Source organism: Hippocampus guttulatus, chromosome 21, assembly GCF_054856545.1.
Source record: "Hippocampus guttulatus isolate MCC_2025c chromosome 21, RoL_Hgut_1.0, whole genome shotgun sequence".
NCBI classification, from domain to species: domain Eukaryota; kingdom Metazoa; phylum Chordata; class Actinopteri; order Syngnathiformes; family Syngnathidae; genus Hippocampus; species Hippocampus guttulatus.
In genome coordinates this window covers 6,339,201-6,351,323 of record NC_141281.1, presented here as the reverse complement: position 1 = coordinate 6,351,323, position 12,123 = coordinate 6,339,201, and the positions used below count along the sequence as shown (strand labels likewise).

Here is a 12,123-nt window from a genome sequence, read left to right as displayed (position 1 = left end):
CCATCTCCACTGCCCTTACCTTGACCCGCTCCTGCTTACACGTTATTTATGGTTTAATTTACAACACCATGTGAGGCATAAGTCGTTTGCGTTGACAATACAAGCGCGGTGGGACACGAGGCTGCGGAGGAAAGGCAAAAGGAAAACATTATTACTTTGTCCCAACATGCCACTAACTGCAGAAACCATATTAGCAAGAAGCATGTACACACAGGGGGCTCCACTTGCTGGCCAATTGTCAGCGGATACCTTCCAGACGTGCTACCGCCGAGATGAAGACTCTTTTGTATTCAATAACACGCACGCTTCTCTGCTCACCGCTGCCCTGAGCCTGACTCCATCCATGCCTCATTTACTCTTCCCTTCCCCCATGTGTCCTTTCCACATTCACTTACCTGTCAGAGACCTGCGGTGTCCATCGGCTACTTGCAACCCCATTTGCAGCATCTATTTGCCTCAAACAAACATGCAAATGTGCTAATAAAGATACAGTTTGGGTATTTGCTTATTGTCCTTTATTTAAGATAAGAAGATAAGAAAACCTTTATTAGTCTCGCAATGGAGAAATTCTCAATTCACAGCAGCCAAGTTATGAAAGGAAGAAGTAGAACAACAAAATATAGGAGCTGCTGGAAAGGCAGCCACTCTCGCGGCGCCATTTTGAAGTCAAAATAACAAAAATAACACAACACAACACATAGGACACAGACAGTCGTGCAATCTTCACCACTTTTCTGCATACACTTTGTTGTCCGAAGCAGTTCTAGATGAAAGAGGCGAGGATCAAAGTGTCCTTTCACCAGTGCATCAGAGACGTCATGCTGAAAATGTGCACACGTCTGCTACAAGCTAAGTTTTGAAAGCAAACACAAAGCTGTAGCGTCCATTGACGAAAAGAGATGAGTTCACTTCATCTGTCCCACGTAATCCGCTTCAAACTCCAAGCCGCGACTCCCAGTTCCAAATCCGCATCGGCGCTCCGCGCTAACGCTCCTTTCTTCTCATCGTCGGCTCCTCAAGACTTACATCCATCCAGCCGCAGACCGTTCAACAGCACCGATCTCTCCGCTGAACAAAGCGGGGCTGTGAAAAATGCTGCCCATAACAGGCGCAAGACACAAGCGCCCCGGACTGTCCAGCAACGACAGTCAAATGGCGCCGACATTCCTCCCAGTCAAAAACTGGCAGCAACCCATGCTGCCAAGATTCCATTTGTTAGAACTCCTTTTTATTTTATTTAAATTTTTTTGCTATTTCTATACTCAGGCCATCTGGTGACAGCTTGGTGCCAAGAGCTGTTGGAATGACTTGAGGAGCTTCCTTTTGTACTTTTCTGACATCTTTTGTCATCTATAGGCAATTTCAGAACTGTTAGCGTCATGCCAATTATTATTCACCAATCGATTCTTTGCTATTTGTAGCAGGGCTCTCTGTCCCTATGCCTCCAAAATAACAAAGCTGAGTACTACGAAGAGCTGGTACAGCGTTTGCCATGTTTGTGAATGAATAATTTGACAGTCGGCTCATTATTTTTGTTGACATTGTTGTCAATTTGATGGGATCATTTGTCTGCGATGTGCCGAACCACGGTATAAATGCCAGTGTCTCATTTAACATCAGACTCTGGCTCAGGGGAGTTGCCATTGAAGTGACTCAATTTACTTATTTTTATTAATTTTACTTATTTTAACTTATTTTTTGGCCATAAACTCGTCCGGAGTGAATCAGCGGCATTTCTGAGAGTTAATCAAAGCTATTGATTGTCTGAAATCATCCTGTTGTGCTACCTCCTATTGATGCATGGAGAGAAAATGTTGAACCACCCACTCAAGCTACCAAATATGGTTCTTCACCCCAAGAGGGCTGCCTAATCTTGCAAAAAAAAAAAAAAAAAGGATCTTTATTTCAGCACCATTTCCTGTTGTGCCACCGCAGTGTGCACTTGAGAGATAAAGCCCACTGCTCTTTGAGCTTTTCACTCCCTTCATTTTCTGTCTGGCTCGTGTGCGTTTGAGAGAGGTGAAGGGCAAGGGTCAATGTGCTTCCGGTTCCCGCTTGGCAGCCAGCCCGCATCACGATGCGCCGTGCATTCAAAGGTTACAGGAGGTCCGGTGAGGAAGATGATGACGTATTTGTGAGCATCTCTGGATACAAGGTGATCTGCAAAAGAATTCTATGAGCGTGCTTTTTTTTTTTAATTGAATTCCAGGGAGCCTTAAAATGCTGTGTTAAGAGACATTAGCAGGAAAGTATTTGATGCTGACTTCAAATTACCGGTAAGCATTTATTCCGGGTTTTGTCTCACCATATGACGCGTCAGGCTTACGGCTTTTTTGTTTATGTCTATGAAGAACCACAGCAAAGGACACGCATGGTCTTCGTGACACCACATCTAGTTCCAGTTTGCGGCTTGATTTTTTTTTTTAAGGGGACAATAAGGCCTCTCTGGTCTCTTCTCTAAAGGCCACAAACCAGTCGAAAGTGAATCATGGGCACTGCGATTTGGTAAAGCTTTTTCCGAAGGAGTAATATGTTCTCTTTGACTGTTTGCTTATTGCCTGCTCGGTATTTGGACTACATCCAGTGCTGGCAACCGTCCGTCTCCAACCCCCCAAGATAATTTTCACAAGCGTTCCGAAGAGCCTTGATCATGATGAGATGAGCTGTAGCCATGGAGACAATGCTTTCTCGTTTTTGTCAAGTGACCTTCGGATGTTGCCAGGGCTCTTTCATCCTGAGAGACGAAAAAAATGTTCTTTTGGGTTTGAAGCATTAATATTCCATCAAATTGGATATGTCACTTGTCATGTGCATTTTTTTTTTCTGAAATTGTGTTCGAGCATTGGCATTGAATAATTAAAACATTTAAAATACTGCCCTTTAATGTGTACGAGAGATTTAATCTTATACCCTCATCTCCTGGCTTGTTTTTGTTTCCTTCTGCAGACCACATCGCCAACGGGTCAAGGCAGGTCAGACTCGCCGGTCTACACCAACCTCCAGGAGCTTAAGATCTCTCAGTCCAGCCTGCCGCCTGTGCCCTCCGGTTCACCTCTGCACATCCACGGCGACTGGGAGACCCACAAAGACCTGAGTGGCAGGCATTTCTACTATAACCGGGCTACGGGGGAGCGCACGTGGAAACCGCCACGCACCCGGGACGCCAGCGGCAGCACCGGCAGTTTCCGAGGAGAAGGCCACCAAGGCACAGCAGAGAGCGAGGTAAGCCAGGACAAAGACAAAAAAAACCTCAGGTTGGCTTTCTTTTGAGGCGTGATATAAGATGCTGCATTATATGGTTCTGTGGCACATTCAAATCCAGCAAACGTCTCTGAGAGGAATTATAGGAATTCAATCAAGTCCAGTTGTTAAAACACTACTGAGTGATGTACAGGGTTGGCAGGCCGAAAAAGTAAAACAACACTTAAAATGTAATTTTTGGTTATTCTAAGCAGAAACGAAGCTGACAGTGTTCAGTTTTGAATTCTTGACAGTCGGACAGCACCACCATGTGGTATTTTGCTACATTGCATTATTTAATAGGGGTTGAAGAGATTAAAATGCAAACTGGGCTCCATCATTCAGTCCCACTGTCTCTGGTTCACATGCAAATTTGGACTGACCGATTTTATTTTTAATTATCTGATTGTTTGGATAGCTATCCAGGAACGAAATTATAATGATTTGCTTCCTATTCTTTAAAGTCTCGATTCATTTTCAGGTTTGGATAATACCGACTAGATGGTTTCAGACAAGCCGTTATGTCACACTTCTTACAGCAATACAGCAGATATAAAATGATGTCGTTTTCTGTTCTCTTATTACTATTATGATTCTGATGATTTTTATTTTTTGAATAGCTGCTTTCGTCTGAAGAAAACTGTCACAGCACCCATTCCAGCCAGTCTGACAGCCAGTATGGGTCGCCCCCGAGAGGCTGGTCTGAGGAACTGGATGAGCATGGGCACACCCTTTACGTCTCCGAATACACACAAGAGAAGGTGCGATGTCATTTTAAAGTCGTCGAGCGATCGGTGCCAGCAAGGGCCTTCTCCGCTGGCCTGAACAATATCAAGGGCAAAAAAAAAGGAGGAAAATTTTTCAATGTTTTATCCATGAAATATCATTCATTTATTTGCAACTGTCTATTCTCTTGATTTTATACCATTTCTTTGAGCTGCTCTCCTATTGTCCAAAACTCTTGCATAGGGAACATTTAACTTTCCGTTTTTTTTGGTTTTGTATTTTTTTTTTTGTTTTTAAGTTTTCACTAAATGCAGACTCTCTTTACAGTGGATCAAACATGTTGATGAGCAAGGCCGACCCTACTACTACAACACTGACGGATCCAGGTCTGAATGGGAATTACCCAAGGTAGTATTACTTCATTATAGTTCATTTTCCAAATATATATATATATATATATACAGTATATACAGTATATATATTTTTTACTGCACTCATCACACTGCACTCCTTCAAGTCTTCTCAAATGACATCACCTTCAATCGAGCGCGTACCTTTTGGCGTGCCGCCTGAGTCCTGCTGATGTTAAGTGGCTGAGCGTCTGGCTGGCTCACAGGACCCACTTTTGTAATTGAACGCCTCCTGCAGGCCGATTTATGGCTCCTGCTAGGACTAATCAAGAGGCTTTAAGAGCAGATCAGAACGGGCCGCCGAAATCTTGCGGTGCCCGCTTCTATTACTCGGACGCGGGCACGTTTAGAGGTCCTCACGAGTGATGGGGGAAGACGGCGCGACTCCTTCCTTCTCTCCAATGCTGCTGTGGACAGCAAAAGGAGAGGAAATGGGGCAAAGGCGCAGATGCTGACGGGGCGCTCGGTGGAGTTGCAACTTTCTATGGTCTGATCTTCTCTCCACACAGTATAACATCTCCCCTCAGTCTGGTGAGGTCCCCAAGAGTCGCAGCCTGGAGAGGAAGCAGCCGGACCCCATCATCCTCACCAAGTGGAGGCACAGCACTTATGTCCTCGATCTCAACGACAAGGTACGGGCTCCGCGGCTTCCTATGAGTTGGAGTCAAGTGAGTAAAATATCTTGAAAAGAATGCAAAGTGTCAGCACACACTCTTCTGTGTGGATCCAAGTCCAAATGTGCTCTTCCTCTTTATTATGTAACTGCAACCCAATGTTTTCTGATTCGACTCCAGGTTTCTGATCCATTTCCTTCACCCCACTAACCCACTGACTGAACTGACTCCTCTAGTTGCCTGATAGTCCTTAGAAAAATCTTCACGCCGTGCCTCTTGTTGTTAGGAGAGTGCTACGGCGCCCAAGCAGAGCTCTCCCGACTCTGACTCCTGCCCATCATCTCCTAAGCACCCCTCAACTGTTAGTATCCCAGCTTGCATTGCATAGCACTCACCACCTCCACCATCTCACTTGCATCCAATCATGAACGTCTTTCTTTTCATTCTCTCTCGCTGTATCACTGCCTTTTTTTTTCTTCACATTCACGTCTTTATCATCTTCTGCATGTCACCGTGTCTCGCTAACCGCAATTACAATGTCATGTTTTTCTTACGATATCTCCAGTGGAACCTTCCATTTTGAATTGCTTTGAAGTTTTTTTTGCATGAAATTGGCACTCAACGTCCTGAGCTGGCAGGTGAAATTTTCAGTATGCAACTAAAATGGATCATCAGACGACAGCTCCGTATTGTCGATTATCCATCTCATGATTTTAGGTTCCACTGTATGACCAGCAAAAACCCGGCTGTTCAAGCCATGTGAATAGGCTTATACTTTGACGTATCAAGGCATCACAACCACCACCGCGTTCATTTCAAGCGTCACTCTTCTGATTCTGATTTGCTTATCTCATCCTCCTTAGCCGTCAGAGAAGTGCGGGGTCCTAAATGTCACCAAAATCACGGAGAATGGAAAAAAAGTCAGGTAGGGAGCTATGAAGTGCTGGCCTCAAGGACTTTGCTGTTGATCGTCTCCATAATTTATTTATTTTTTTGGTCATGGTTTTGGGCACACAGGAAGAACTGGGCATCCTCGTGGACGGTGTTACAGGGTTCCTCGCTCCTCTTTGCAAAGGGTCAAGGAGGAAGCACTAGCTGGGTGCGTATTCACGGGCCCGCTTTTGGCCGAGCTCGCTCTTCCTAGACGTCATCGCCGCCTGTAGAAAAAAAATATTGTCATCCTCTGTTCATTGCTTTTTCCTCTCCTCCTTCCTGAAGTCTTTTTACCGAAACGGCTCCATCCCCGAGTTGCTCCTCACTCTTCTTAGCAACTTGAAGCCATCAATCAAGCCCCGTCCCGCTGTCTCCTATGTAAACTACAGCCCCGCAAAGGCTGCTGCTGCTGCACGTCCTTTTTTTTTTCCCGTCGCCGCTACTTGGGCCCTAACTGACGGACTTGTGTGTGTTTCACTGTGTGCTGCTAATGGTTCAGGTTGAATTATTAACCGCATCGCTCAAAAATCTGGCACTCTTAACTCAGAAACGCTCCTGATGGGACTTTTGAGCATTTTCAATAAAGTACTAACCAGGGGTGAACACTTTTGAAAAATAATCTAATTGCAGTTTCTCCCCCAGACTTGAATTTATATTAACCTGACTCCACAGGAGGACTTTCTATTGAAATGTCTTATGTCTAGTATCATCCCGTTGCTGAAATCCTGGTGTTACGTCAAATTCATAGTCAAATTTGTTAAATTCCTTGTCATTCATCTGATAGTTTACGATGTAATATGAAACGCAGGTGGCGCTAATGTCGTAAACGTGCCGAAAGTCATTGTGGCGGCCATTTGCTTGGATCGGAGTAACTTGCCATCATAACATGACTAACAGTGATTTGCCCGCAAAAAAAAAAAACACAACAACAAAAAAAAAACAATCCAAGGAATTAACACCACTTTAATCCAGCATTTTAACCATTTTGTATTTAGATCCTATTTGCCATTTCACTGCTTGTGTTGATCTTAGACCAGTTTATCCTCACGGTTCCCCCTCTGCGACATTCTCGCTTATGCTGCGTCACTGCATTTCAGAAGTTTGGCAGCAACCAGTCGAAGCCCGAGTTTACCGTTGACTTGCGCGGGGGTTCCGTGGAATGGGCTTCCAAGGACAAGTCCAGCAAGAAGCATGTCATTGAGGTATCGAACATAGAGACGGTCTGGCCCAAAATATATACCGTACACGAATGGCACTTTCAGGTGAAATTTAAAACTTAAAATGCACGATAAACTTGAACCGGTACATTTAATTTGACCCTCCAGCTATTCAACTATTCCATGTTTCATTGCTGTCTTCACGACGTGTTGGAGCAGAGTGACAAAATTCACAACAGGTCAAAGTTATTGTGCATTTTATGCTAAAGTTTCACCCAAATATCTCCTAACGTTTCGTGAATAGTGCTCCTCTGACGTCAAACCTTTGGATTCCTTAGCTGAAGACGCGTCAGGGGACAGAACTGCTGATCCAGTCTGAGATTGACAGCGTCATCAATGACTGGTACCGGGCCCTGACCGAGACCATTAACACATACGTAAGTCGACTTAGTCATACTGGCGGATGTGTGTCACCAGCCTAACTTCATCGAACAGAAAAAAAAAAATGGCTCATGTCCAGGCGTGGGAGTCGGATGAGGCCATCGAAGAGGATATGCCGGACTCTCCGGGAGCTGAGAAACAGGACAAAGAGAAAGATCAGCGAGAGTCGAAGAAGAACAGAGGTGAGGCCAGCCGCTCACATCCTTCCGTTAACCGAACGAACCGCTTATCCTCACCTTGCTTCTGTTGTTTTATAGTCTTCAACTATGCACGTACAATCCACGTTTTTTTTTTGTTGTTGCTGCTTTTAGTTGTGATGAAGACCTCCGTCAGTATGGACTCATCAGACCAGAAAAAAACCCGGCTGAAGCTCAAGAAGTTCTTGACGCGTCGACCCACCTATCAGGCGGTCCGAGACAAAGGCTACATCAAAGGTAGCCTGAGCACCGGAGCGCTGCGGCAAGATGGCGTTTGAACGACGCGTTCCACTGGACGCGGCGGAGGAGTTGAGTTTAACGTCATTTTTCCTGTTCACTCTTCAGATCAGGTTTTTGGCTGCAGTCTGAGCAACCTGTGCCAGCGGGAGAACACATCCGTGCCCAAATTTGTGAAAATGTGTATTGACCACGTGGAGAACACAGGTAGGAGTCAGCTCACCACCCGCTCTATGTCGATTGAAATAATGTACATTCCTGACAGGTACATCGGAATCCATTATTTATCTAATATCATGACACAAACTTCAAGGATTGAACATGGGCCAAGAGAAATGCTCCCAATGGAGTTAGAATAGATTCCATCAATCACGTCTTTGTCATCATCTTTGTCCTTTAGGTCTCAGTATCGATGGCTTGTATCGAGTGAGCGGGAACCTGGCAGTGATACAGAAGCTCCGCTTTGCCGTGAACCATGGTAGGACACGCTCGCTCCAAAATCTACACACACTTTTTTTGGTGCACCTACACATGATTGGTGTTTTTTAGATGCATCAAATTTTTTTTTTCAGAATTAATATACCTACATTGTTTTAGATCTACGAATTTGGACGTCGACAAACTAGTGTTCAGTTAGTGTAGTTCTAATCAGTGACCACCAAATGGTGCAATTGTTTCACACCCAGCTTGTTTGCTCAATCTCAATTCATTTTGGTGCAGAACATCCATCCATCCATTTTCCGAACCGCTTGATCCTCACTAGGGTCGCGGGGGGTGCTGGAGCCTATCCCAGCCATCTCCGGGCAGTAGGCGGGGGACACCCTGAATCAGTTGCCAGCCAATCGCAGGGCACACAGAGACAAACAACCATCCACGCCCACACTCACACTCACACCTAGGGACAATTTAGAGCGACCAATCAGCCTGCCATGCATGTTTTTGGAATGTGGGAGGAAACCGGAGCACCCGGAGAAAACCCACGCAGGCCCGGGGAGAACATGCAAACTCCACACAGGGAGGCCGGAGCTGGAATCGAACCCGGTACCTCTGCACTGTGAAGCCGACGTGCAGAACAATTTAAAATTATATATAATAATAAATAAATTATATATGTCCTCGAGAGCCCCCACCCTGCATGTTGTAGATGACGCTCTCCTTCAACACACCTGATTCCGATACCTTACCCTATTTTCTTCCCCTGCATCAGACGAGAAGGTGGAACTGGATGACAGCAAGTGGGAGGACATCCACGTCACGACAGGAGCACTCAAGATGTTCTTCCGGGAACTTCCAGAGCCTCTATTTACTTACGGATCCTTCAATGACTTTGTTAATGCAATTAGTGAGTAACTTGGACGACTGACCTCACCGTTTGAGTCCACTCGAAATGATTGATGTCTCTAATGTGGCCACTAGGTGGCGCCGTACGCATGTGAAGTCCCTGACTGGCTGCCTGTCTTTTTGTTTCAGAATGCTCTGACTACAAGCAGAGAGTCAATTCAATCAAAGACTTGATCAAGAAGTTGCCAAAACCTAACCACGACACAATGCAAGTCCTCTTCAAACACTTGCGCAGGTAAGATGTTTTCATTCGTCCTATACAACCTGTGAAACCAATTCATGGGCTCATTCTGACAAATTAAGACACGGTGTCCTTTGTAGTAGCTCTTGCTACTTGCAAAACAGCTGCTGCACGAGCGAACAACGCAGGATACAGCTTTGGTTTTTCATCGTCTGAAATGTACACGCGAGTCGCGAGGCTCCATATCCTCCATTCGAGTCTCTTGGGCAGGCCTGCTAAAACTTTTGGTCATGTGACTGGCTGACATTGATTGATTGGTGGATGGAGTCAAATGTCACAAGGAAGTCTTGTTGATGAGCCAAAGCCAAATTAAATAAATGTTGAGAGCGGCATCTTGATACATATAATGGAATAAAAGTATTGTTTCTTCTTAACTCATTCACTACCAAAGACGTTTTTAAACGTCTTTTCAGACTTGGTCCAGAATTGGCTGGTACTGAATGAGTTAAGCTAAATACTCAAGTTTAAAAAAAATAATAATAATGCATTACTACCCACCTCTGCTCACTCATAATGTTTTTTCCACTCCTGTTGCCACTTTTGGCCCGCTAGTATTGAATTAAACCAATACCGTGCTGCACTAGAAGCAGAAAACTAGGCCTAACTAGTGACCACCTGGCCCTGACTTGTATCAGCCAAATGAAATGTATAATATTATAATCCTCTTTTATATTGCAGTGGCAGCTTCCTCTCGAATTTGGAGCTCAATTGAACTTACTCGCATCATTGATTGTTTGACTGAAGCAAATCGCAACCTGACGAGGGGGAAAAAAAGAACAATACTGATGAAATCAGAACGTCATGAGTTAGTCCGAAGTACGTCTCAAGTTAACAGTAGGTTATCTGATTAGCTTGTTAAACTGCAGTGTGAATTTGAAAGAGGTTACGCATAAACAGTTTTTTTCCCCCCTACCCACCAGCAGCGGCATCATATGTTCTCAGTGACATTTGCCGAGCTTTCCCATTTGCATTTATATGGCACTGCATTTGCTGTAATTTAGTTCCGACGAAGTGGCGAAATTTACAGCGTGACATTCAGTGTATGGAGGACTGCGGTATATCAAGCGGGCGGATTTGATCTTATTTTCTCTCCTCCATAAATATGTTATTGTTTTGTGCATCTGCACGGAAAGGATGTAGCTTCTATTTAAAACCGCTATTATTGCTCTACTCTCGCCCGGAGCGTCAGCGGTGTTCCGAGGCTTGTCTTGGCGCTCCATCTTGAGCCTCGCTGATGCGTTTTGAGACTGTAGGAGTGCTTGTAATCTTGTTTTTGTAGATAAAACCCCCGAAGCTGTGAATCGGTAGGTAAACGAAACCCTGACCGGTCTCCTCCCTCTCCCGCGCAGGGTGATCGACCACGGCGAAGCCAACCGCATGACCACCCAGAGCGTGGCCATCGTTTTCGGCCCCACGCTGCTCCGGCCCGAAACGGAGACGGGCAACATAGCGGTCCACATGGTCTACCAGAACCAGATAGTTGAGCTCATACTGCTGGAGTTCGAAAGCATCTTCGGCAGGTAGACGCAAAGGGGCTCCAGACTTTTTGCCTCTTCTTTTTTTTCTTCTGTTTTTGTTTTTGACTGAACTCGGTGTTGCCGCGGACCTGGCAGCTGCGAAGGCCAACTCCTCATTGACACGACCGTTTACACATGCATGACAAGGCATTGCACTTACCAGTTCTGGAAATGAGTTTCAAGGGGCAACAGGCCCCCTCCACCTTTCCAGCTGCCGTTCCTTTGCAGACGGGCGGCAACCTTTCAGTTGACCTCTCGTGATTTGGTGAATTTGAGTCTTCGGGGTTGGGTTTTTTTTTTTTTTTGGGTGCCGCAGTCACTGAATCCTATAAAACCTCCTTGTGTTGGGGAGCGTTCAGGGATGCTGCTCCGGTGACGTTAAAGGCAGACGCAAACCTCATGATGTTGCCTGAAATGTGTTGGTCTTCTGTGTTGTGGCGCTTCGTCTGTGACGCCAGTTATGCCATAATCAGTGTTGTGTTAATGGGCCGATGTTTTCTTTTGTTGTTGTTAGTGTTGTTTCCGTTTTTATTTTATCTTAAAAAATTTTTTTTTTTTTTGCACTTGGATGAACTGGAGCAGTGTTTCACATTGTGCCCCCACTTCCCCCACCCGGTACCCCTCACCCTTTAAGTGTTAACCCGATGGAGGGATAAAACAGTGTTTGTTGTTGGGAGTGAATTAAAACCTGCACAGAAGCATCTTTCGTCTTGCCACTTTGTACAGCGATGTGTCGTGTCTTGGTGTCAACGTGCTTCAGTGAAGTCCGCGCGGTCTGTTCTCCTTTACAAAGTCAAATGTGCGAGTTTGGTTCGTCCTGTGGCAGGATGCATCTCCGAGGTCCCGCGCTTGCTTTCGAGCCGCGGTGCAACGTTGCGTTGTGCGGTGATGAAGCTCCGCTAAGCTAATGATGACGTATTCCGACAGCGGGGACGATACAAGGAGTGTTTCATGGTCTGACGTATGGCCTGTGAGGTGAAAGCCTTTCAAGCCATTTCGGAGCTCATTGACTCTGACAGAAGCTAGTTGTTACCAAGTGTTGCAGTGACTTGGCTTTGTGTGTCGAGTT

At 45.4% G+C, this 12,123-nt stretch overlaps 1 protein-coding gene across 5 annotated transcripts in view; it reads left to right on the top strand.

The window, feature by feature from the left end:
* arhgap12b (Rho GTPase activating protein 12b) overlaps positions 1-11,752 on the top strand; it is a 29,067-nt gene extending 17,315 nt beyond the window's left edge. Inside the window, exons 3-19 of one of the 5 annotated variants that reach the window (XM_086102113.1) lie at positions 2,947-3,222; positions 3,861-4,001; positions 4,294-4,374; positions 4,886-5,008; positions 5,277-5,351; positions 5,854-5,915; positions 6,008-6,089; positions 6,209-6,322; positions 7,021-7,125; positions 7,419-7,517; positions 7,601-7,703; positions 7,833-7,955; positions 8,064-8,162; positions 8,356-8,433; positions 9,163-9,297; positions 9,426-9,531; positions 10,887-11,752. In XM_086102113.1, coding sequence (XP_085958239.1) covers positions 2,947-3,222; positions 3,861-4,001; positions 4,294-4,374; positions 4,886-5,008; positions 5,277-5,351; positions 5,854-5,915; positions 6,008-6,089; positions 6,209-6,322; positions 7,021-7,125; positions 7,419-7,517; positions 7,601-7,703; positions 7,833-7,955; positions 8,064-8,162; positions 8,356-8,433; positions 9,163-9,297; positions 9,426-9,531; positions 10,887-11,061 — 1,977 coding nt within the window. In that variant the 3' untranslated portion in view covers positions 11,062-11,752. The remainder of the gene's footprint in view (positions 1-2,946; positions 3,223-3,860; positions 4,002-4,293; positions 4,375-4,885; positions 5,009-5,276; positions 5,352-5,853; positions 5,916-6,007; positions 6,090-6,208; positions 6,323-7,020; positions 7,126-7,418; positions 7,518-7,600; positions 7,704-7,832; positions 7,956-8,063; positions 8,163-8,355; positions 8,434-9,162; positions 9,298-9,425; positions 9,532-10,886) is intronic. The other 4 variants (XM_086102109.1, XM_086102108.1, XM_086102111.1 and 1 more) reach the window with 4 other exon arrangements.
* Positions 11,753-12,123: the final 371 nt, after the last annotated feature.